This window comes from Thamnophis sirtalis, unplaced genomic scaffold (assembly GCF_051295495.1).
Source record: "Thamnophis sirtalis isolate CommonGarterSnake01/CBP01778 unplaced genomic scaffold, rThaSir2_p1.2 scaffold_3, whole genome shotgun sequence".
In the NCBI taxonomy this organism is placed as follows: domain Eukaryota; kingdom Metazoa; phylum Chordata; class Lepidosauria; order Squamata; family Natricidae; genus Thamnophis; species Thamnophis sirtalis.
In genome coordinates this window covers 35,377,701-35,404,578 of record NW_028261383.1, presented here as the reverse complement: position 1 = coordinate 35,404,578, position 26,878 = coordinate 35,377,701, and the positions used below count along the sequence as shown (strand labels likewise).

Below are 26,878 nucleotides of genomic sequence, written 5' to 3'. Positions count from 1 at the left end.
TGACTGCTGTCAGGTGTATCTAAACGACTCGCAACCTTCCCTGCCAGTTTCTCCATTGATTTTGCTTTTGGGAAGCCAGCAGAGAAGGGGGCAAATTGTGATTGTGGGACATTGCATCTAACATGCGAACAAGCTGCCAAGGATCCAGATCAAGACCGTTATCGGGAGCGGAGTGACTTTAAGGCCTGGCTGTAAACGTCACTCACTCAGCACCGTCACAACTTCCAACAGTTGCTGAACAAGTAGTTGGTGAGTGAGGACTCTCTCTATGGCACTTGCTTTTGAAGCAAAGAGAACAGAAATATACTTCATATTTTATCTTTCCTTCCACAATCATCAACAACGAAACTCATAGAATTAATATTGCAACAGGTGTAGGGGAGTCATAGAAAAGGTGCCGACAGTGGTGTCCTTGTAAATGTTTCAGAATTGTCTTTGCTGGCTCCGTTTCAATCAGCACAGAACATCTGATTGGCGTGCTAAGCTAGGCGATCAATCAAATCGTTATTACCGTCCTAGACCAGCGAAAGCCTTGCCTAGTGGCTCAGTTCTGCTCTCAGCTAGCTGGCAAAACTCCAGAAAATTTAATAATCGGCTTTCAGAAGCCAATGCAAGCTGGCTTGCAGCACACTACTGGGTTTACGCCCCTCCAGCTAGAGCACAGGGCCACGACACCCTGCCACACACACACACACACACACACACACACACACACACACACACACACACCACCTGACCCGCTGCCACAGTCTTGCCTGATAGAGGTGAAAGTTTTGTCCAATCAGGGTGATCTTTCTCTGCACATTGACCGGCATCAGAGAGGATCCCTGGATGCCCTTCACACACGGACAGGCTTCAGGGCCCCAGCTGTACTCCTCCGTCTGAAAGCACACAAACACATTGAAGTGAGTAAAAGAGGATTCTGCATAGACAGGGGTGTCAAACTCGATTTCATTTAGGGCCACATCAGGGTTGTGTTTGACCTTGGGGAGGACCGGGTGGGTGTGGCTAGGGTGGGTGTGGCCAGTTTGACATCCTGCAGCCTGCGCCCAGTCCTCGTGACCTCCGTTTTCAGCTGCGACAGCCTCCTGCAGCTCTCTGCCAGCAGAAACGGAGCTCAGGAGGGACCCGTAGGTCAGATCTGGCCGATGGGGATCTTGAGTTTGACACCCCTGGCATAAATTGATAGAACAGAATATGCACAAAAGACAGAAACCAGGTTCTCCTAAATAGGCAGTCCTCGACTTCCAACCACAATTGAGCCTAATATTTCTATTGCTAAGTGAGACCTTTTGTTAAGTGAGTTTTATCCCATTTCACGACCTTTCCTGCTATAGTTGTTAAGTGACTCACTGCAGTTGTTAAGTTTGTTAAGCGAATCTGGCTTCCCCATTGACTTTGCTTGTCAGAAAATCACAAAAGGGGATCACATGACCCCAGGTCGTAAGTATGAGCCAGTTACCAAGCCTCTGAATTTTGCTCACCTGAGCATGGGGGTGCCACAATGGCTATGTATGAAAAATGGTCATAAATCCCTTTATTCAATGCTGCTGTAACTTCGAGTGGTTTTAAGTTCATTCAGAAAAAGCACAAACAGGCCCAAAAACAGATTAAATGTCTGGGTGAAAAGATCTTTCTCTTGTCAATATATAACATGTAGATGACAACTGATGAAGAGCCTCTCACCATCACCGCTTGGTAGCCTGAAGCCACAGTCAGGAGGTTCTCTGGAGAAACTCTCCTGTCAAAAAGTTTCTATTACTATCCAATTCTACAAACAGGAGGGTTTTTCCTGCTTTGCCCACATAATGTCAGCGGGATTATCGGCCTTACAGTCAGCTAGTTTAATTACTAAGTTCTGGAGTAGAAGCATGATTGATGGATCATGCTTCTCTTCCAGAACAGGAACAGTACATGCACAGGTACAGTACAGGTGCTACCTTGCTCAATAGTAGTAACTGTGAAAGGGATCTTGGAGTCCTAGTGGACAACCATTTAAATATAAGCCAGCAGTGTGCAGCAGCTGCCAAAAAAGCCAACACAGTTCTAGGCTACAAAAACAGAGGGATAGAATCAAGATCACGTCAAGTGTTAATATCACTTTATAATTCCTTGGTAAGGCCACACTTGGAATACTGCATTCAGTTTTGGTCACCACAATGTAGAAAAGAGGTGGAGACTCTAGAAAGAGTGCAGAGAAAAGCCACAAAGATGATTAGGGGACTGGAGGCTAAAACACACAGTATAAAGAACGGTTGCAGGAACTGGGTATGTCTAGTTTAGTGAAAAGAAGGACTAAGGGAGACATGATAGCAGTGTTCCAATATCTCAGGGGCTGCCACAAAGAAGAGGGAGTCAAACTATTCTCCAAAGCACCTGAGGGTAGAACAAGAAGCAATGGGTGGAAACTAATCAAGGAGAGAAGCAACTTAGAACTGAGGAGAAATTTCCTGACAGTTAGAACAAGTAATCAGTGGAACAGCTTGCCTCCAGAAGTTGTGAATGCTCCAACACCAGAAGGTTTTAAGAAGAGATTGGACAGCCATTTGTCTGTAGTGGTATAGGGTCTCTGCCTAAGCAGGGGGTTGGACTAGAAGACCTCCAAGGTCCCTTCCAACTTTGTTATTCTATTCTATTCTATTCTATTCTATTCTATTCTATTCTAGATCACTCACTTTGGACCTAAAGACCAGGACTCCTTCCACATCCCTCTTCAAGTTGTGGGAAGAAAAAAAAATCAAGATGAATCCTTTTTTATAATTTGCTTTCATTAATCTGATAAAAATTGTTTTAAATATACATTTGGCAAAAGATTTACATGACCTGAAGGGGAAGCAGAGTATTAAAAATACACTTGGCTAGGAACACTGAATTTCTGTATCTATAAACGTCAGGATTGTGCAAGCCACGGTAATCCCTTGGATTCCTGGTGGAAATGAAAGTTGGGCTTTGTAGAACAGGACAGGAAGAGTATTGACTCCTTTTAATTTGGTGTTGGAGAAGACTTCTGAGAATACCATGGATAGTCATGAAAACAAACCAGTGGATCAGTGAATAAATCAACCCAGAGTTCTCATTTAAGGCACAGGTGACCAGAATAAAAATATCCTACTTCAGAGACATTATGAGAAGACTCATGTCTCTGGGAAAAAGGCTCCAATGCAGAGTAAGATGGAAGGAAAGAGGAAAAGAGGACGACCACTAGCCAGATGGACAGACTCAGTTATAGTGGTGATGTTTGCACCATTGGATGACTTGTAAGCAGCAGCTAGGGTTAGATCATCACAAAGAAATTCTATCAGGTTGCTAGGAGTTGAAAGAACTACATGGTTTAGGGTTTCTCTTTTCCCTCATGGGTATCTTCCCACACAAAAATTAAGATACTGGACGAAGATTACTGGACCAAGCCCATATTAACCATGGAAGCTCACTGGATGACTTGGGGTGAGTTGCTTCCTTTCATCTAAGCCCAGCTTATCAATCAAGGTTGCTTGGTAGGGATAAAATTCAAGAATACAAGTAGTCCTTTCTTTGACTTATGACCACAACTGAGCCAAAAATTCCTGTTACTAAGCAAGACAGTTATTAACAGTTGAATTTTCCCTATGTTGCCACCTTTCTTGTCACAGCTATTAAGCCAATCACTGAAGTTGTTAAGTTAGTAACATGGTTATTAAGTGAATCTGGCTTCCCCTGCTGACTTTGCTTGTCAGGAGGTTGCAAAAGGGGATCACATGACCCTGGGACACTACAGCTTTCAAAAACTATGATCCTGTAGGACAGTGTTGGCGAACCTTTTCGACACCGAGTACCGAAACGGGAGTGTACATGCACGCGTGCTGGAAACTGGAAGAGCAGCCGCCCAGTGCACATGCGTGTGCTCAGAAGATGATCTTCCAGTTTCCAAAACACGCATGCACGCCAGCGAGCTGGTCTTCCGGTTTCTGGTGCACATGCATGCGCAAAAACCAGCTGGCTGGTATGGATGGGCACGCCGGAAACAGGAAGTTCATCTTCCCACCGCGCGCATGCACACCGGGCAACTGCTCTTCTGATTTCCAGCGCTCCCACATATGTGAAGACCAGCTGGCCAGCACGCCGGAACCCAGAAGAAAAACAGGTGATGGCTTGTATGCCAGGAGAGATGGCTCTGCATGCCACTTCTGGCACGTGTGTCATAGGTTCGCCATCATGGCTGTAGGAGATGACCAGGCCGAGTCCAAGGGAGGAGTCAAATACATCATCAGTCATGAGTCCTTGTGCACCACAAGAGATCTAAGTCCAGCCCGCCTTGATTTCCTTTCTTAACTGCCGCTAATTCCCTTTAACCATTAGTAGCTCAGATTCTTGTAGCTTAAGCTTGCAATAAAACTTTATATTCATTTGGACTGCCTAGATCTCCCGATTCCCCTGGCGCTTGACACAACCAGTTGCCAAGCATCCGAATTGTGACCTGTGACCATGGGGATGCTGCAATGGTTATAAGTGTGAACTTTTTTCAGTGCCACTGTAACTTCGCACAGTCACTAAACAAATGGCTGTAAGTCGAGGACTACCAGTAGGCATATATGCTTGTGCGTGTGTGCAGAGTAAACCAGCCATCAATGACACGCAAAAACATCTGTGGCGTTCTGAAGCAAAGCATGAGACTTACCAAATCCAGAAATCCAGGTGCATCATATTGATAATCTAGTGTTGGGTGCAGAATTCGAGGGAAATCAGAGATGTCACTCTCGGAGGAGTCCCCATCCCCCGAGAGAAGGATGGATGCAGAGAAAGAGGAGGTGTCATTTTCAGGGGGCAGCGAAACCATCCATTCCTCACTCTCCTGGGGTTCTGCGATGTCTTCAGGAGGAAGCCACTTTGGAAGGTCTGTAGGATAAGGCAACTCGAGAATGGGAGGCTCGGTCTCCAGGTCAATGGGTGGTACGTTAGTAGATGTGGAAGGGCTCCCGGTCTGGTTAGGCGTGAGAGGACTTAGGGGAGAAGACGCAGGGGCAGAAGGTGGAGTGGAGGAACTTTCAGCTTCAAGGGAAGGAGTCTTTCCCTCTAGAACAGGCTGGGGTGTGCTATACACGGCAATAGAAGGATCGGTGGAGCCGTCTTCTGGATCTGCAGTTGGTTCTGAAGTAGGATGCGCTGCGGAAGAAAGCATCTCCAGCTGGCTGCTGGAGAGATATTCTGAGGTAGGACCGACAGTCACAGTAGTGGGCACTTCAGTGGGGGGCAATATCAGAGAATCCCGGGTTGTCTCCAGCAAAGTAACAGTACTTGGGGTTGATAGAGGTGCTTCAGTGGAAGGAAGGGTTTCGGGCTTCAGAGTAGTTGGGGCAGAAGTGGCTGGCAGGCTGGTGTAGATAATGGGAGTGGTGGTGGGAGCCGGCATGGAAGTAGTCCCTGGTGCTTCTGAGAGCGTAGGGGGTTCAGTGGCCACCATAGGCAAAGATGACTGTGTTGTACTTGGAGTGTATGAGGAAGGGAATGGGCTGGAATCCAGTATCTGAGTCTGGAGAAGCGAAAGAGGAGAAACAGTTAGTCAGGGCAAGTACGGGATCAGAAGGAGGCCACATTCTGTGGCTGAATTCATACAACATGCCAAATCATAAAAACAGCTTAGACAAACTGTTGCTGTGTTCTTACTAAATGCCATCACCAAACAAATAAACCATGGCGGGGTGTGATGTAGTGGTGAAATTCAATTTTTTAACTACCGGTTCTGTGGGCGTGGCTTGGTGAGCGTGGCAGGGGAAGGATACTGTAAATCTCCATTTCTACCGCACTCTGAGACCAGCCGGCATCTGCCGGTTCTCCGAACTACTCAAAATCTCTGCTACCGGTTCTCCAGAACCTGTCAGAATCTGCTGGATTTCACTCCTGGTGTGATGTGATAGTGTGGGTCACAGGATATGCTAAGAAAACAGTTGGGCTTCTGCAGTACCAACCCCTGAAATGCATTTTAGTGTAACTAGTGTATTATGTAACTAGTGTATTATGTAATATCGTTTTTTAAAACACGTGAACAATTCTTGTGCAGTTGGGAGTGGGAGTGGTGGCCAGTGATAGCAATATCATTAGCACTTGGACTTATATTCTGCTTCACGGTGCTTTACGGCCCTCTCTAAGCGGTTTACAGAGTAGGCATATTGCCCCCAACAATCCTCATTTTACTGACCTTGGAAGGATGGAAAGCTGAGTCAACTTTGAAGCCTGGTGAGATTCGAACTGCCAAACTGCTGGCAGCCGGCAGTCAGCAGAAGTAGCCTGCAGTACTGCCCTCTAACCACTGCGCCACCCCAGTGATATCCAGGAATGAAAATTAATATATTTCTCACTTCAGAAAGCTAAGAAGAGGGACTATACATAAGTAGCAACCCACTATTCCCAAGTTTACTTGAGAAGTGTGCAGAAGTGTTCCAGTCTCTATGAAGGTCTCATATTCCAAACCAGACCGATGGTCCACCTGAGCTAAGGTTCTTATAAGCTAGGAACAAACTATCTTTTCATTCCCGGTATTTTTAATTGATATTTGGATCTAGGGTTGCACATTAAATATGTACACATGCTCACGCACATGTATTCCCAAATCCTCCACTGTCATCATTCTCACAGAAGACCAATGCTGTTGCTGATGGCAATGAGGTTATCCATTCAGTCGTGTCTGACTCTTGGTGATTCTATGGGCCAGCTCTCTCCACGTCTTCCAATCTTGCATTGCTTCTTTGTATTTTTCCTGTACTCTGGCTGGAGTCATCTTTGATGGTGTTCAGCTGTCATGTGGGTTTCCTTTTTCTGCTAATTCTACCCAACACAATTGCTTTGTGAATTCTCACCCGCGACATGGCCAAAACTGGTGAAGTGCAGTTTTGTGATTTAGAAGACCTATGAAAAACCTTTTCTGATCTAGGCACCTCAAGAGCATGAAGCAAACTCTTTGTCCCAACAAAAAAACGCTTTTATTAATTTACTGTGAATTTTGCTCATTCACATCCAGCAAAGTCTTTCAAGGGAGGATTTACAGTCACAGACCTTATTTGGCTTGGAGAGCTGACAGGCCGATATCTGCAAAACTTGGCAAGGAGTCTCAGAGAGTCACAAGCCAATTAAGCAAACTAATTGTCTCCTGCAAACTCCACTCCCCTTTCGTTCCTCTTTTATTCCCCATGGGAAGGGCCCACCTGTGACCTTACTCCCAAGTCGACTCCTGTTCTTTAGCTGTTCCCTTCATCTGGCAACTCTGCACATGTGCACACTGGGAACAGGCTACAGCTTTTCATCTGCCTCACTGATATCTGACTGTGAAGGCAGCTGATAATTGGCATACGGCCCTGGCCCCCTCTCTGCCTCTGACACAGAGCCCTCATCAGAGCCTTCCCCACACTCAAGGACTGGCCCATGTTCCTCTCCAACCTCCTTACTGTCCGAATCTGCTGCCAGCTCTGCTGGCCGCTGGCAGGCCACAATAAAACCTACCTTCTTATTGTAGATAATAGACCCATCTTCACAGACAGTTTTGTGTGTGCAAAGGTGTTGATGGACGCACCAATTACACCCCCAGTGGCTGCTCACACATCCCTGGCACCTAAGAACAAGAACACAACAGCTGTTGAGTAGACCCAACCAATTGAAGTGAGAATGCAATCATGGGGAAAGGCATCTGGGGAAAGGAAAGGTCTCTTCATGGACGTACGGTGCAGATCTCCTCAGGGAAGCCACCGCAGAACAGTCATAAAAGGAGAAAGTTGTTGAGGCAATGAAGATGTCGTGGAAGCGCACCTCCAGCTGAATGGTGATGTGGTCTGAAAATGGAAATCAGGCAGGCTTCAAACATGATGCCACAGCAAACAGCATCTGCAGCTGGAATTTGTATTTCCAGTCTGAGGGGCTTACATATCAATATTTCTTGTTTCTTCTGTCTATGCTTTGACATACATAAACAGGAAAGATTGCAGCAGGGGTGGGTTCCTGCCAGTTCTAACCTCTTCTATAGAAGAGGTTCCACAAATCTACAGTGCTGTTTAGAACCGGTTCCAGCTCCCTCCCCCCGCCTGTCCATGCATCATCAAGATGAAGAGCGAGAGGAGGAATTCTGGGAGTTGAAGTCCACAAGTCTTAAAGCTGTCAAGTTTGAACACCGCTAGGGTTTTTTTCCTAAAGGTTTAGGGGTTCAAGGGTCTTGTAACTTGACAGCTTTAAGACTTGTGTGCTTCAAATGCCAGAGTTTCTCAGCCAACATTTTGATTGCTAAGCAAGAGCGTTGTTAAGTGAGTTTTACCACATTTTACAAGTTGGTCACGCCCACCCAGTCACATGACTGCCAAGCCACTCCCCCAAAGCAGGCCACACCTACAGAAGAGGTTCTAAAAAATTTTGAAACCCACCACTGGATTACAGGTACTGTAGTCCTTGACTTACAACCAGTCACCTAGCAACCATTTGAAGACCTGCTTTTGGTCTACTTAAGACCTGGATTGTGACCAAACTTCAGGCGCTCAGTAACATGGCTACATTTAAGGCTGTTTGCAGCATCCTGTGGTCACGTGACAATGTTTTACAATAATTCCCCTGAAAACCACCACTTCCTTCTTTTGGCAACACCACACCCATTGTGAACCATGCATTTGCTTTACAACTGCAGTGTTCACCTAATGACTGCCTCAAAAAATGATTAAATCAGGTTGGTCACAGGTCTGAGTAGTTTTAATACTATTGGCGACTTATGGCCAAAATGGGCATGGTCCATGACAGTCATATGTCAAGGACAACCTGTTAGTCAGAGAACTAGCTGAAGGGAAGCTAAGGCTTCTTCAAGACCAGCATTTTAAGACAATATTGCGAATCACATTCATGGGACCACAACATTTATGGTTCCCAAGTAACTACTAATACCTATCATGACTCAAATCTCAAATCTGCGGGAGGATCTGTTAAAAGAGGGTGGGCTGATCCCTGTTTAGGACTGTTTCCTCTTGGAGGGGTTGTGGTGCCACAGACACAACATCAAAACTACCATACTTTTCGGAGTATAAGACGCACCTTTCCTCCCACAAAAAGAGGGTGAAAAACTGGGTGCATCTTATACACTGTATACAGCATTTTTGGCCTACCGAAACTCCTCCCCCTTCACCCAAATAGATGGGCAGAGGGTTTGAGAGGCTTGCAAAGTGCTCCTGAGGGCTGGGGAGGGCAAAAACAAGTGAAAACGGGCCATTTTTGCTTGTTTTTGTCCCCCCAAGCCCCCAGGAGCACTCTATAAGCCTCCTAAAGACGATACCCTTTTTTGCTCATTCCCCCCACCTCCCGAGCCCCAAGGAGCACTTTGCAGGCCTCTCAAACTCTCTGCATGCCCCATTTTTCACAAAAAATGAGGCGTGCAGTGGGTTTGGGAGGTCTGCAGAGTGGAAAAACTTTTTTTAAAATTTACCTCCTTAAAATCTTGGTGCATCTTATATTCCAAAAAATACAGTATGTAGGGGTAGGGACATCCATTCTCCGGCCTCCTTTTCTCCTTCATCTCTCCCCTCCCCTCTCTCTCTCTCCTTCCTCTCCCCTCTCAATTTGCTTGTCTTGTTCTACCAGGTAGGAGAGGAGAAGCTGCTTTTAACCAAAGGCCTAAAGTGATTTGAATTTAAACTGAGGGCTGAATGTAACCTACTTGCAGCCCACCCCTTCCCTATGCTTGAAAATGAATCATGCTATAGAATCCCTACAGCAGGTCTCATGTCTTCTCCTAGCGAAGTAAGGGAAGCCCATGAGATGCCTAGAGCTCATATGTGGCGCTTAGAATGGTTGGGTTGATATTTTTGGACCTTTCTGAACAACTGGGATATTTTAAGCTGTCACCTGCATAAATTAAACATCGAGTACATTTTTTTCCCCTCCTGTTTTTCAGAAACTTAAGGAGTAACCTGTCGCAAAATACCAGGCCACAATTTCGCCCTTCCTCATTCTGGTAATGCCGTTAGTTATTCTCCTCACAGCTTTGCGGTTTCAAAGCAAGGCCGAATGAAAAGATGCAGCCCTGAGACTGGAAAAAAGTTGTCCATTCTAGCCCTGTATCTCATACCATCAAGCTGAAGAACCAGCTGGTATCATTCATTACAAAGGAAACTGCCGTTTCATTCTAACAGTTGCCTACTTATCCTTTCTAAAAAAAAATTCCACCACAGAGATCTCTCCGAACATGCAACTTACCTGTCCCTGCATTCAAACTTGGGGCATGGTTGGGCTCTGGCGAGGGGCACATAATGCCTGAACCCATCAATATAGCTGGGCTCTTATACTCTCCGAAGAAGCAAGAATAGGACTCTCCGTTCTGTAGGGCTGGCAAGTCCGAAAAAGTCAGGAATATCTGTCAATCAGAAAGCAGACAGATCAGTACAGTAATTTGCTTTTCCTAAGGAAGATTCTCTTGTATAATGAGCATTGAATACAATACAATAGCAGAGTTGGAAGGGACCTTGGAGGTTTTCTAGTCCAACCTTGAGAGACCGCCTCCTGCCAATTACCTCCTCTCGACCCATCAGATCTCACAGATTAGGCCTCCTCCGAGTGCCATCTGCCAGCCAGTGCCGGCTGGCAACTACGCGGAGGAGAGCCTTTTCAGTAGCAGCTCCGACCCTCTGGAACGATCTCCCCGTGGAGATTCATACCCTCACCACCCTTCAGACCTTCCGCACAGCCCTCAAGATCTGGCTATCCCGCCAGGCCTGGGGGTAAAGAGTATAATCCGCCCCCACCCGAATGTTGAATGAATGTTGCTCGATTTTTAATTATACATTGTGTTATGTGTCATTGTATGTTTCCCCCCCCATATAAGTTGTTAGCCGCCCTGAGTCCCCTCAGGGAAAAGGGCGGCCTATAAATAAACTTATTCAATTCAATTTAACCCACTGCCTAGGCAGGAAATCCTACACTGTTTCAGACAAATGGCTATCCAACATCTTCTTAAAGACTTCCAGTGTTGGGGCATTCACAACTTCTGGAGGAAAGCTGTTCCACTCATTAATTGTTCTAACTGTGAGGAAATTCCTCCTCAGTTCTAGGTTACTTTTCTCCTTGATTGGTTTCCACCCATTGCTTCTTGTTCTACCCTCAGGTGCCTTGGAGAATAGTTTGACTCCCTCTTCTTTGTGGCAACCCCTGAGATATTGGAACACTGCTATCATGTCTCCCCTAGTCCTTCTTTTCATTAGACCAGACATATTCAGTTCCTGCAACCGTTCTTCATATTCTTTAGCCTCCAGTCCCCTAATCATCTTTGTTGCTCTTCTCGGCACTCTTTCTAGAGTCTCCCCTCTCTCCCCTTTTGAAAATGAGTGAGGGAGAATGGAGAAAAACAGATTTGTTTGTCAAGTGTGAGAAACCAGGAGCCAGGATAGAGTTCAAAAGCACTCTGAGTTTATTCCATACACAAGAATCTGATCTACTCAAGGCAAATTGATGCCAGATAAGAATCAACAAACTTCAAGGGGAGGAGGGGATACACTTTTTTGGGGGGGGGGGGTGTCTAGGGACTCCATACTAATGATGCATTTGGCCCATCCCTTAGGGTCAGCCTGGTCATCTCCTACATTGTGGGGATAGGTGAGGGGTCAGCAACCCGCAGCTCTGGAGCTGCATGTGGCTCTTTCATCCCTCTGCTGTGGCTCCCTGTGGCCGGTCGGCTCCACAATTGATAGGACTTCCAGTTAGGACAGATAGAGGTAAAAGGGACGCTGCGCTAGGAGGAGACTCTGGTGGGGGAACCAGACATCCAGTCGGCTCCAGAATTGAACGAAGGGCTTCCGGTTAAGACCTTTGTGGCTCTTTAAGTGTTTAAGGTTGCCAATCCCTGGGATATGTGAGTTGGTGATCTGTCGAAATCTATGTAAACTGACAGCACTTCTCTTTAACCAGAAGTGACATCCAGGCCTCCCCAAACATCCTTGTAAAATATGATGATGGTCAACTAAGCTTTAAATAGGCCATATGAAACATAAAGGTTCTCTTTGTGAACTGTAAATTTATAAAGTGTACATTTCGGCTGTAATTGCACAATGTTCTTGATTACATTGATTATGCTCTATGTATTGTGTTTATACATTGTGTAAAGTTGGGTGGGAATGACGTGTTTGCTTGTTTTCTGCTTACTGTGTTATTTGACTCTGCCACATAGGTTAGTAACCAGATTAGTAACCAGATTAAGCATGTGCATGAAGATATTCTGTCAAAACGTAATTTACTCCAATCATATCCATGTGTTAATTTACTGCTGAGTTGAATCTGCCTCCCCTAATCATCTTACTGATATCCAAGTTGAGGAAGGCCAGTTTCGACTGTCAAAGGAACACTAGATTTTTGTCCACTTATTCCACAAAAACTGCACAATGGAAAAACAAGAATGGAACAGAATGGCCCTCAGGTGCTTAGGAAGAGGTTTCTTCTCACATGGGATTACCTGGGAGGACTAAAGCTTTCTACTTGTTCTGAAGACAAAGAATAAAATGACTTGGATTTGGTTCTCCCATATTCCCCTAAGAAGGTCTCCACAAGCTGTACAAACTTAAAATGAAAAACCAAGAGTGAGCTTTCACCCGGGCACTGGACTGGCATTAATCTTTTGCAGAATGTTCTTGAATCAAAACTTCTAGGCATCTGAAGTTCTAAATTCATGAATTCTGGACAGTCGTTAAACATTACTACAATGGATTTTTGGATTTTTTTTTTATTTCTTAAATCAGAAGCAACCTTCACAACCAGTACCAACATTCTATTCTGCTTCCAGGGTGGGATATGACAAAGCCAGATTCATTGAGCCGTGGTGGCGCAATGGTTAGAGTGCAGTACTGCAGGCTACTTCTGCTGGCTACCTGCAATTTGGCAATTCGAATCTCACCAGGCTCAAGATTGACTCAGCCTTCTATCCTTCCGAGGTGGGTAAAATGAGGACCAAAATTGTTGGGGGCAATAGGTTGACTCTGTAAACCGCTTAGAGAGGACTGTAAAGCACTGTGAAACAGTATATAAATCTATTGATATTGCTGTTACCTAGTTTGGGTACTGAAATGCTTGCAAGAAAACAACCAAGCTCAGAGACCATCAAGGACCCTGCAGTAATTGCTCTCTGCTGACCTATAGAAGGGGTACTTTTCTTTCCATCACAACTGAAAGACGGCTAAGTTAGAACAAGGAAGATTTAGGATCTAACCTCAGATATACTGGCAGAGACAAAGTGACTGTCATTCAGTGTGAATCTTCAGTCATTGACATTTTCCTAAGGGATTGGAAAGGATTATTGACCAAAATTCTGGGAGCTGCTACCTAACAATACTGAAGTGATCTACAGATCAACAGAGTTGGAAGGGACCATGTAGGCCATCCCCCGCCCAAACAGGAGACTCTACACCATTCCTGACAAATGGCAATCCAGTCTCTTCTTGAAAGCTTCCAGTGATGAAGCTCCCACAACTTCTGAAGGCAACTTCTGTTCCATTGGTTGATTGTCCTCACTGTCAGAAAATTTCTCCTTATTTCTACATTGAATTGCTCCTTGATCAGTTTCCATCCATTGTTTCTTGTGTGGCCTTCAGGTGCTTTGGAAAATAGCCTGACCCCTTCCTCTCTGTGGCAGCCCCTCCAATATTGGAACATTGCTAGGGTGCCTTCCCTGGTCCTATTCTATTTGACTCAACATCTATTTGACTCAACGTCTTCTTCTGCCTATCTGTTCATCCCCCCCCCCCCCCGCCTCTTCTCTTTTGACCCACGCTAGGCTTCTATTCTATCCACCCGTTCTGAACAAGCATCTTTCGGTTCCAATTGTTATCCAATCATCAACATCCATTTAACATTTTGCAATAATAGCAAAAGCGTAAATAGACTCCATGTTCTCCCTTCCTGTAAAATAGGTGCATGCCAACTTTGCTGTCACCGGAGGGTGAGGAACCATCTCATGATGCCTTCAAAGGGAAATGTTATGGATCACAGAGCTCACATTTTTCTGTTCTTCCCTGCTGATGCTGGTGGGGCTCAGGGACAGGATGGATAGACACTGCTGGGCAGAGTGAAAGCCCCACAGCCACTGCTCTTTCACGTGGAACCTGGTGCATTCGGAGTGACGGCTACACCTGCAGAGACACGCAAAAAGGCAGAGCAACGAGACTCTTGAATGAGACGATTGTATAGGGTTGCCTGAAAACATGCATGCTGTTCCCAGAAAATATACTTTCTGGATGAGGAAAATAATGAATGCTGCTCTCAGCCCCTTGCTAAGCCCCTAAAACTTAGCAACTTTAAGAACACAGCAGAACAGAATATATATATATTTTTGCCAAATGTGATTGGACACACAAAGAATTTGACTCCGGTGTATAGGTAGTCCTTAACTTACGATCACAAATGAGACCAAGATTTTGTTGTTAAGTAAGACATTTGCCACATTTTGCAACCTTTCTTGCCACAGTTGTTAAGTGAATCCCTGCAGATGATAACTTAGTAAGCCAGCTTCCCCGTAGATTTTACTTGTGAACAGGTCAGAAAAGGTGACCTCGTGACCTTGGGACAGAGCAATAGTCATAAGTATGAATTAGTTGTCAAGCTTCTGAATGTTGATTGCATGATCATGGGCTTGGATATGATTATTCTACACTATCATGCTCATATTTATAAAACTCAGTGCCTCTGTGAAAGGTAAGGATGACTACTGCGTTTGTGGTGCAATCAGAACATTGCGTGTGTTGAAGTTGTTTTAACGCAAACCAAAGATGCCTTTTAAAAAACAAGTTTACATCATATTCTTATGCATGCCAGTGCTGTGTGTGAGGTAATTTAAGGTGGTTCTGACAAGTGTCGTCGGCATCTTCATATCCGGTCACATGGGCGGCAAGCCACTCCCATCTGGTCACATGGGCGGTAAGCTACTCCCACAAAGGAGGCCACACCCACAGAGTAGGTTCGAACAATTTTTGAAACCCACCACTGTCATGGGGGATGCTGCAAAGGCTGTAACACTGAAAAACGTCCATAAGTGACATTTTTTTCAGTGCTGTTGTGAAATTGAACGGCCACTAAACAAACCGTTGTAAATCAAGAACTACCTTTGCGAGCTCTCAGTGTACATACAAACAACAATATAATATAATCATAAGATACCAATGGGAGAAGGTAGTAGAAAAAGATAAGAAGGATGTCTGGACTTTAACTCCCTAAATTCTGCAAGTTGAAGCCCAGATATCCTAAAGTTGCTAAGGTTTTGAAGCACTGCCTTATGGAAAAATCAGATGAGGTTGATCCGTAAGATGGTTTAATTTGGAGAAACTCCCTAACCCCGTGATGGTGAACCTATGGCACGGGCATAGGTTCACCCGAACTTCCGGTTTGCGCGTTGGGCTGTTTTTTGCCCTCTGGAGGCTTCAGGGAAGCCTCCTAAAGCCTCCGGAGGGAGAAAAACAGCCCAATGGGCAACCTGGAACTCCATTCCCGAACATCCGGTTTGCGTGTTGGGCCATTTTTTGCCCTCAAAAAATTGACCTACTGGGCCCACCGGAAGTAGGAAAATGGGCTTCTTCCGGCTAAGGAGGGCCTGCAGAGGGGCGGGGAGGGTCACATGTGAATGCGCAGGGGTCACGGTGCGGAGGGGGGTATTAAAATATGGGGTGGGCATGTGAGCATGCACGTGTGTGTGCTTTCGGCACCCAAGGAGAAAAAGATTCGCCCCCACTGCCCTAACCATTAGCACTGGATCTCAGTTCCAAAGCCAAATCCTCTGTAATGTTTTTGATTCCCTCATAGAAACCAGCATTTAAAGAATGTTTTCAAGCAAAGGGAAAGCTTTTTAATTTATGTTTTATGTTACTTATACCTACATAAATGCAAATACCATAGAAATAAGAATGCAACTCGGAAAACAAGACCAAAATAGCTATTACACTTTTCTGCTTCCATTTAAATTTTTTTTTTTTAAAGAGAGTTCCTCCAACCATAATTCTCCAAACAGTGCTGAGAAAATACTGGAAAATATAAATGGAACATCATTTTCAATAAATTTCCTTTTATTTTCTTGCCTGGTAACATTTGTTTGCATCCATATGTGAAACAAGAGATAATGGGCTCTTGGAAGTGATTCTTCTTTCCCATTTAGAATCTGTTCGGTTAATTTACTCATAATTACAAATCCCAGGAACAGATGTAATCAATGAATTCGTCTGGGAACCTCAGATGATCTCCAGAAGTAGATAATGCACTGCTTAACAAGGAGTTTTAATCAGTCCTTTCTAAATTGTAAGAACGATGTCCTGCCAAGGCTATTACGGAACAAATGTTTAGGATTTACAGGGACTTTTATAACCAACTTCTTGAATTACAGTTTACAAGAACTTCCAAAAACATTGTATACGAATTCAGGACTACTGCTGCATGTGAACAAAGGATTCTGCAAAATCCTCATTGGTGCCCCTGAAGGACTTCTTTAGAATTACCCAGTACAAAGTTATAGCAAAACTTTTTTTTTTTTTGGGGGGGGGGGGGGATCTTAGGATTGCAACTACTTCACCCTCTGGACAATGTTGTGTTAATTTCTGGAAGTCAGCAGAGATGTCTCATATGAAAGCAGATGGATATGAATTAAATGAGGTCTTACTTTCCTTGAAGAACACACCAGCCACAATAGGGGTCTTTCACTGCCAAACAGGACTTGCAATCGGAGAACTGGGAACATTCAAAGACGGGGATTTTAGCCAACTGGAAGAGAGAAGCAGACAATGGATTTTGACATGCTGTTACATTATAATTCTATCCCACCATTCTCCTAGGAACTCAAGACAATGCACAGAGCAGGTCTCTCCTCATTCGATCCCACAACAGTTTTTGGAAGCTGACCTCCATGGCTGACCAGAAACTTGAGCCTGGAATTCCCTGTTCAGTTCAAAAGCCCAAGCACTTTCCAAATTAAGAGTCTGTATTGCTCTATTTGGGGCGCGGTGGCTCAGTGGCTAAGACGCTGAGCTTATAGATCAGAAAGGTCGGCAGTTCAGCAGTTCGAATCCCTAGCGCCGCATAACGGAGTGAGCTGGACAAGTGAGCTTGTCCAGCTTCTGCCAACCTAGCAGTTCGAAAGCACATAAAAATGCAAGTAGAAAAATAGGGACCACTTCGGTGGGAAGGTAACACTGCTCCATGCACCTTCGGCATTGAGTCATGCTGGCCACATGACCATGGAGACATCTTTGGACAGCGCTGGCTCTTCAGCTTTGAAATGGGTATGAACACCGCCCCCTAGAGCCCGAAACTACTAGCATGCATGTGCAGGGGAACCTTTACTTTTATTGCTCTATTATCCTGGGGACATGGGCAATGGTTCCTTAATTTCCCTTAATTTCAACACTTGTCATTTGAAGAAGTGGAGGGGAAGAGAATTTAATCAATTCATTTTAATAATGTATCACTGTTTTTCTGTACAATATACGACTGCTTGTTTAACAATGGTTCAAAGTTAGAACAGCCTCAGGAAAAATGGTCGTTCTCAAAGTCATGACTGTTGCCCACCCCTACAATCCCTCGTTCACAATTCAGGCACTTAGCAACTGGCTCGCATTTACAATGGTTGCAAGTTCCTTGCGGTCCTCTGATTCCCATTTCCAGGTGGCTTCTGACAAGTAAAGTTGCCAGTATATTGAGAGTTCATGACTGGAAGAGACAGGCAACTGGGTCAGCCATGAGGGGGTGTTTGAAAACTGAAACAGTATTTGCTGGAGACAACTAGGAGCCTGGGTGTGGCTTAGCTCAACTGTTCTGTACTAAAACTAGCCTGAACTCTGAACTGAAACTGTTCTCTCCTCTGCCTGTGTTTTGCTTGTATTTATTACCATGTTGAAAAACCTGCTTTTGGTATTGCATATTTACTTCATGAGTTATACTATATATAAAGAGAAGTTAATGAATCCTGCTGAATCAGTTACCTGTGTGTGCTTTCTGGATGCAATTGCTGCACAAACTCTGACAAAAGTCAGCTGGGGAAACTATATTTGCCTAACAACTGTGTGATTCACTTTACCGACCACATGATTCGCTTAATAGTCTCAGTAAAAATTATCGTAAAATTGCGTCTAGTCACATGATTGGTTTCAGTTTGGTTTCGTTTCGTTTTATTTATATGCCGCCTTATTCCCAACGGGACTCAGGGCGGCTCACAAACCCAAGAGGGGAAGGGAAACATAAGAACTACAGATACAAACCTTTAAAATAACCAACAGACACACAATCGAGATGGGAAGGGAACTCATCAACCCCAGGCCTGCCGACACAGCCAGGTTTTAACGGCTTTTCGGAAGGCCTGGAGAGAGGTGAGGGTCCGAATCTCTGCGGGGAGTTCGTTCCAAAGGGCCGGCGCTGCTACAGAGAAGGCCCTCCCCTGGGTAGTAGCCAGATGGCATTGGCTAGTAGATGGAACCCGGAGGAGGCCAACCCTGTGCGATCTAATGGGTCTTTGGGAGGTAATTGGCAGCAGGCGGTCTCTCAAGTACCCAGGTCCAATACCATGAAGGGCTTTATAAGTGACGACTAGCACCTTGAAGCGTATCCGGAGACCAATTGGTAACCAGTGCAGCTCGCAGAGGATAGGTGTAACGTGGGTGTACTGAGGTGCACCCACAATCGCTTGCGCGGCTGCATTCTGGACGAGCTGAAGTCTCCGAATGCTCTTCAAGGGCTGCCCCATGTAGAGCGCATTGCAATGATGACTCACTTAATGAATGCATCACTTAGCAACCAAAATTCTGATCCTAATAGTGGTTGTACTACCTGTACTTCCTTCCGTGTTAGAAGCAGAAGCAGATTTTTTTCATGATTAAAAGTTCTAAGAATCATATCTCTGTATAAATGTATTTGGTTCAAAAGCCACATATTAAAATTTTGGTTTTGGACTAGTTCCTGTTTTAATAATGAAAGGTCTATTATTACTGCATCGAAATGCTCTGTTTTTCATAGGTGATTCTGACTGAACACAACAGCCTTAGTTTAAATATGCAGAATATATCCAGGCCTGCCCAGTTCTGTCATTGCTTGCTGCAGGTGGGGAAATTATCAAAGATCCAAAAAGTTACAGTAATACCAGGAAGAAGGGTGCTTGCAAAATTGGTTAGCGAGAAGAGTGGGGGCTCCGATGAAATTTTCTGACATTGGATTTATATCAAAGTTGAAATTCCTAATTGGCTTGGACACAGAGCTAGTGGTTCCTAATGAGAAACTTGATGGAGAGCTGATAAAAAACAGAAAGCGATCAATGGCACCAGACTGGGAGAGATTCTTAGATAGAGGACAATTTCATCTGCTAGGTTTATTCCAACCAGTTATCTGATCTTTTTGGCCAAGTATTGTCTGAAGCATTTTATAATTAAAAAGCTAACATTAATTCTTTCTCCCTAGCCCTCATGAATGCTATGAAATGGGGTCCTTTGAACTAATTCCTAAAAATGTGCTTTGTAACATTCATGAGTTCAAAACACAGCACCTTTCTATAACTCTTTAATGTTACTCTGGGCCTGTCCCATGATCACCCAGCAACTGGAGAGGCTGATGCCTAGTTTGAGGGGAATAGAATAGAATATAGACTAGACTAGACTAGACTAGACTAGACTAGACTAGACTAGACTAGAACAGAACAGAACAGAACAGAACAGAACAGAACAGAACAGAACAGAATAGAATTCTTTATTGGTCAAGTGTGTTTGGGCACACACGAATTTGTCTTTGGTGCATATGCTCTTAGTGTTCATAAAGAAAAATAAAATAGAATACATTCATCAATAAAAAAAATGCAGACTAGACCCACATAACCCCCCCCCCCCCCGTTTCCCAAAGCACTGTTGTGGTGCTGAGCGCAAAGCCTTGCATGGCCCTATTGTGCGTTGCAGACAAAAGTGAGAGTTTTACCTCACCCACGCCAGAGAAAAATCACACCGTAACAAATCTTGACCACTGCAAAAATCAAAAGCCAGACACAACTGGCCAGCCCTGTCAAAAGAAAGGCCAAGAAGGCCTTACATAGTGTGGGAAGGAGAAAAAGGCACAAGTGGGTTTGATGATGGTTTCTATATAGAGAGGTTGTTCTTGAAACCCAGCAGTTGCCAAAAAAAAAATGGCTATGGCTTTTTAATTTCGTCAGTAACAATTATTTATTAGAGGTTCTGGATTCTTGTGGGTCTGCAAAGTCTGACAATGTTGTATTTACTCTGACGGGGCTGATTTGCAAATAAATGGATTGCAGTCCATAGGTGCTAAATAGTTTAATGCCTACATGTTTGTATGCCCATCCTTAAGTATAGTTACATAATCAATCTTAAGTCCCGGAGTCATTGGGAAAAAGCAGATAACAAGATGAGAGATAAATTAAAGGAAAGTATGTTTGTGAGACTGGTCCTTTCTCTAAATCCATATCCATTTTACGATTATATCTTTATTTCACTTTGAGCTTAATGCTCTTATTTCCTGAGTAAATGCCACTTTAAACATGGCAAAGGTATATGATCTGAAGTCTCCATAGCAACCATCCAAACATCAGTGGGCTAATAACATCTGAAAGGCCATGATTATATTTAAATGTTTTTCAAATTGCATGCAAGAACATCCCTTGTTTTAAAAAAGAGTACCAAATACTTATTACCAAATAAATAATTATTGTTCATTTCCACAAGGATGTTTCTGTAAGACTGCTGATCAAATTCTAATTAAATATAGACGCCTCTATTTTATTCCATTCTATGGGCACACACATTTGCATGCCTTAGATATGCCACATATCAGAGCAATCAATTCCTTAAGTTGATTTACTCCAGCTGTTCCACAAAACTTAAGCTAAGGTTTGTAAACCTTATTTCTACATTGCTTTATTTCTCTTGAGATCTTGTACTACATTGGCGGCTTTATTTTCAATTTTATTTCAAAATGAAATGCAACTCCATAGGTCAAACTAAATTAATACACAGCCTTTGCTTCTGGCACAGGAGCTTCCAATATTCAACAATCATCTGGATATTACGGCTTTGTTATATTTATTCATGGATGCGTATTTTCCATCCTTTTCTACAGGGGTGGGTAACTACAGGCCCTCTACGACCTGTGAACTTCAACTCCCAGTATTCCTGAGCCTGGCTCAGGAATTCTGGGAGTTGAAGTTCACAGGTCGTAGAGGGCCTGTAGTTACCCACCCCTGTAGAAAAGGATGGAAAATACGCATCCATGAATAAATATAACAAAGCCGTAATATCCAGATGATTGTTGAATATTGGAAGCTCACAGGCCAGAAGGGGGCTATACTTGCCATCCCTGCTTTACTACAGCAATGGCTCCAATTTATAAGAATGTCAGAACGATTTTTCCTTTGGGGAACATAAGGTGAAAAATACATCGAATCACCAAATGTGGCCGAAAGTCCACATGCTGCAAGACCATAAAGATTTCATCAATTCCAAATCTTTTGGTACACCTCTAATATTTAGAATACTGTTTTATTTATTAGATTTTTTTTAACTCTTATTTATTACATTTTCATTCTGCCTTTATTACTTTAGAAATAACTCAAGGTAGCAAGCATACCTAATAAAGTACACCTTCCTATGATTATTTTCTCCACAAGAGGCCAGTGAGGTGGGTTGAACTGAGAGAGAGAGACAGAGATTGTCCCAACTGGTTTTATAGCAGGACTAGTACTCACAGTCTCATGGCTTCCATTTTCTTCAGGAGCCAATTTTGTAGCATTTAAAAGGGAATTATGCCTGAACATTGGTACACAGTTGTCCATTAAGACAGAATAATCATACACAGGCTTGCTTGGAACTAATACCCTATTATAGTCCTATCATATATTTTCTTGGGTATGGGTAAAAGGTAGGATTGTATCCTTAAATGTTTAGATGCAGAAAACATTTTTTTGTCTGCAATGTTTTTGTTAAGGTCTGAGGTGGGATACATTAGTTATAGAATATAGAATATAGAGTAATAGAGTTGGAGGGGACCTTGGAGGTCTTCTAGTCCAACCCTCTGCTCAAGCAGGAAACCTTACACCACTTCAGACAAATGGTTATCCAACATCTTCTTAAAAACTTCCAGTGTTGGAGGATTCACAACGTCTGGGGGCAAGTTGTTCCAATGATTAATTGTTCTAATTGTCAGGAAATTACTCCCCAATTCTAAGTTGCTTCTCTCCTTGATTAGTTTCCACCCATTGCTTCTTGTCCTGCCCTCAGGTGCTTTGGAGAATAGTTTGACTCCCTCTTCTTTGTGGCAACCCCTGAGATATTGGAACATTGCTATCATGTCTCCCCTAGTCCTTCTTTCTATTAAACTAGACATACCCAGTTCCTGCAACCGTTCCTCATATGTTTTAGCCTCCAGTCCCCTAAGCATCTTTGTTGCTCTTCTCTGCACTCTTGCACTCAACATCTTTTTTTACATCATGGCTGAGGATTCAGTTTGGACACTACTGGGTTCTTTTACTCTATTGATTTAGCATGCCCCATACAGAACACAACGGAACAGAACAAGCTCTCTCATCATCATATGATGCTTTTCCTCATCTCCATCAACAGGTCCTCATCTATTCTCACCATTGACTGAGTCATGACGTAGAGGTGCTCCTTCGGCTGGTCGAACAGAAGGTCTCTACATACTGCACTGTTCGGCTGGATCATCAAAGAAGCATAGAGAATGGTCTCTCCTGTTGTTTCCATGTAGCCCTGCAATGAAATAAATCAAAATGGCTAATGTTTTATCTATACACATATATATAAATGGCTGTGTTTGTGTGTATATTCCAGCATAAGTCTGGAACGCCTCCAGCAATTTCAACCAAACTTGATACATAGATGACTTACTCCCTGGAGAAAAATACTGTGGGGGTAAGACACCCCTAAAGCCCTTCGGTGTGTGTGTTCTGTTAAGATACAGCCTGTTGTGCCGTAAAATGGCTTCTACTGTACATTGTAGTGGAGTTGCCATAGTAACAGCTTCACAGTACTCCACAAAGGGGCTCCCTCTGGTAAGGGGGAAAATCCAACATTAGAAATTACATTTGGTCCGGACATTTCCCCCTATAAATAAATACCCAGGCAATGCCAGGTTATCAGTTAGTTTAATTTAAAGCGGTAGAGGAACTAAGCAGCTCTTGGAGGAAGTATTTTGGTTAAAAGAAAGATTATTTTTATGCCTCTTTTATCAGAAACCTTCCTGAATACTCAATGTTGCAGTCAAAGTAAACTAGAGATTGGCATTTTGGGGTAGGGAGCACTACAGCACACAATCATGCAATAGTGTGGGTACCTCCAAAAAATAGACAGGGCCAACCCAAAAGTGCTCTTTCAAGAGGCAATTGGACTTCCTTGTTTTTCTATGAAGATGTTTCGCTTCTCATCCTGAAGAAGCTTCTTGGATGAGAAACAAAACATCTTCAAAGAAAAGAAAAAACAACAGAAAGACCCGTTGACTCTTGAAAAAGCACCTTTAGGATATACCATGTCCTGGATGACTGAGAATCTCCATAGACACTTAGGACCAAAATCTCACAAGCTCACCCAAATCTCAGAAAACTGTTAAAGGTCCTAATCTAAGTTTTTTCATATTCTCAACTGAAAATCTTATTGGTGCCATGAAATCTCACCAATTTCAATCTTCCTGACGTTTTTAATTAACCATTATTTAATTTTGGCAACTTTATTGATGATGGCCCCAGAGGCCCAGTGTTCATTGTCAAGTTCTGGTGCAAATATCCTTTCTTTAAGACATTTCTGTCAAACCTAGTTACATTTCAGATTGATAAAAAAGATTGAGAAGAACCACGCATTGACGTCTGTTCACTGGGAATATTAGATCAGGATAATGATATTAAAAGGAGAAACTTGGCCTCTGGAAGGTGGCTGAGAAAGGCCCCTCCCTCCCAATTCAGGTTTGTAAAAAGGCAGCTTGATGTAGAGCTGAAAGGGGAGTATGCAAACAATTGGGATTTTTGAAAAAACAAAAGCAAATGGTTGCCAGATTAAAGCAGGGGGAAGAAGATGGGGAGGAGCATCTGGGCTGGTGTTCACGGCATTAAACAGATGTGGCTAGACATGTCCCTGCATTGGAACTGTTAGGATAATACTCCCCACCTCTCCTCCAGAACCTCAAGGGAATGAAAACCAGGTAGCCCTCAAGTTTTTATGACAACGTCCCTTCCAACTCTGTTATTCTTGTGGTAGTTCAACACTCACAAAAGGCATGAAGTAAAGCAGGGGGGTCGAACTCAAAGCCCGGGGGCCAGATCCGGCCCGCTACGGGGTGCTTAGATTTGGCCCGTGAGGCCACTCTGGAAACAGAGAGACTGGCCCGCGATGCCTCTGCCAGCAAAAACAGAGTGTGGGAGGGCTGCACACGGGTCCTCTCGAGCTCCGTTTTCACTGGCAGAGAGTTGCAGGATACCATCGCAGCCGAAAACGGAACTCAGGAGCTCCCTTGACACAAGTGATATTGAGCTAGCCATGCCCACCCTGGCCACACCCATTCCCCGCCCCTCTGAAGTCAAGCACAACCCTAATGTGGCCCTCGATGAAATCGAGTTTGACGCCTCTGAACTAAAGGAAAATAACTCTAGCGAAGTGTGACTCAAACTTGGCAACTTTAAGAGGTTTGGAATGAATTCCTGCATACCCAGCCATCATGGAGAATTCAGGAATAGAAGTCGACACCTCTTTAAAGTTGCCAGGCTTGAGAAATATTGCCCCGGTGGGTAAGAAAGCATACAGAAGGGTGCCATACCTGTTCCCCTATTGCAAGATCGTGCCAAGGAAACCACCATTTCTTGAACAGCAGTGTGTACAACCATTGTGTGTCAAACCATTCTGAGCATGACATTTCCCTAAAGTCCCATTTGCAGCGCAAAACTGTTATTTACCGTCCATTCCAAGCACAAAACTGCTGCTCAGAACCTTTTCTGCCCTTGAAAACAGAACTTTCATGCTTCCTGTGGGATTTGCGATGTGAGTTCAAATAGATCAAATGAAATGCTTTGCCGTTTCCTACCCTGCGACCTAGAGAGGATCCAGATGTGAAATAATGTAGGTATGGCCTTGGGAAGAGGAACGGGAACAATGAATTATTAAGAGTTGGGAAGAGGGAAACGCAGGGGATGGTGGGGGGAGAATCTCAAAATAATGCCCCCTTCTTGATTTTGTTAAGTATAAGATGTAAAGAGAAACTATGCAGGATGAAGGCAAATATACAAGATAATGATATAGGATAATACAGATGATACAGGATAATGCTGTAGATCCAATCTGCATCAGTCACCGGGACCAGAGGTTTAGTCTTCCAAGCTTTCGGACTCAGGTTAACAGGTTAACTGAGTTGGAAGGGACCTTGTAGGTCATCTAGTCCTACAGGAGACCCTACACCATTTCTGACAAATGGCAGTCCAATCTCTTCTTGAAAGCTTCCAGTGATGAAGTTCCCACAACTTCTGAAGGCAAGCTTTCCATTGGTTGATTGTTTTCGCTGTCAGAAAATTTCTCCTTATTTCTAGATTGAATCTCTCTTTAATTAATTTCTATCCATTATTCCTTGTCTGGCTTTTGCGTGCCTTGGAAAATAGGTTGACCCCCTTCTCTCTGTGACAGCCCCACAAATATTGGAACATTGGAGGTCTTCTAGTCCAACCCTCTGCCTAGGCAGGAAAGCTTATACCGTTTCAGACAAATGGCTATCCAACATCTTCTTAAAGACTTCCAGTGTTGGGGCATTCACAACTTCAGGAGGCAAGCTGTTCCACTGATTAATTGTTTTAATTGTCAGGAAATGTATCCTTAGTTCTAGGTTGCTTCTCTCCTTGATTAGTTTCCACCTATTGCTTCTTGTTCTGCCCTCAGGTGCTTTGGAGAACAGTTGGACTCCCTCTTCTTTGTGGCAGCCCCTGAGATATTGGAAGACTGCTATCATGTCTCCCCTAGTCCTTCTCTTCATTAAACTAGACCTACCCAATTCCTGCAACCGTTCTTCATATGCTTTAGCCTCCAGTCCCCTAAATAAACTTTGTTGGTCTTCTCTGCACCCTTTCTTCTTGTTGTTCTCCAAAATGTATTATACGGGCTAAGCCAGACTGGGCTTGTCCCCCCCTTTTTCACTGCTGTCCCCATTTCTGTGGGAAAGGAGGCAGGGTGGAATACAGCAGCCTCTTCACCTTGGCCATGCTGTTCCGGGTGAGGGAAGGTGGGGCAGGTGGGAGGATCAGAACTGGAGGCAGTTCACACAGGAGAGAAGAAATTAGTCACCTCTAATAAAAGAGAGTATTTGCAGCTCAGGGTCGAAATGAGAGGTCCCTGATGTTCTCTGACCATGGTTGTTTTCTTGCAGACATTTCGTTACCCAAACTAGGTAATGACATCAGTGCTGGTCAGAGTTGGCCTCTTTTGGCTTAGTGAGCGTCTGAAAGCATCTCTCGTCTTGAATGAATGTTGAATGTTGAATGTTGATTTTATTTATATGCTGCCCTTTTCCCCCGAAGGGGACTCAGGGCGGCTCACAACTCAACCAGGGAAGGGGGATACAAACAAAAATTTAAAACAACATAAAAAAACAATGCATGATTAAAACACAACAGTCATACCAATTCGAGACGGGGGCAACAGTTCTTTAGCCCCAGGCCTGTCGGAACAGCCAGGTTTTAAGGGCTTTGTGGAAGGCCTGGAGGGTGGTGAGGGTTCGAATCTCCACGTGGAGTTCGTTCCAGAGGGTCGGAGCAGCCACAGAGAAGGCTCTCCTCCGAGTAGTCGCCAGTCGACACTGGCCGGCGGATGGAATTCGGAGGAGGCCTAATCTGTGGGATCTAGTCGGTCTAGTGGAGGTAATTGGCAGCAGGCGGTCTCTCAAGTACCCAGGTCCA

The 26,878-nt window shown here is 44.1% G+C and overlaps 1 protein-coding gene across 2 annotated transcripts in view; it reads right to left on the bottom strand.

The window, feature by feature from the left end:
- PLXNB1 (plexin B1) overlaps nt 1–26,878 on the bottom strand; it is a 202,393-nt gene that overhangs the window by 58,431 nt on the left and 117,084 nt on the right. For both annotated transcript variants that reach the window (XM_087708667.1, XM_087708666.1), the window contains 8 exons: nt 22,578–22,706; nt 16,616–16,716; nt 13,973–14,105; nt 10,192–10,348; nt 7,688–7,796; nt 7,471–7,579; nt 4,655–5,506; nt 756–881 (listed from right to left, as the gene is read on the bottom strand). In XM_087708667.1, coding sequence (XP_087564793.1) covers nt 756–881; nt 4,655–5,506; nt 7,471–7,579; nt 7,688–7,796; nt 10,192–10,348; nt 13,973–14,105; nt 16,616–16,716; nt 22,578–22,706 — 1,716 coding nt within the window. The remainder of the gene's footprint in view (nt 1–755; nt 882–4,654; nt 5,507–7,470; nt 7,580–7,687; nt 7,797–10,191; nt 10,349–13,972; nt 14,106–16,615; nt 16,717–22,577; nt 22,707–26,878) is intronic.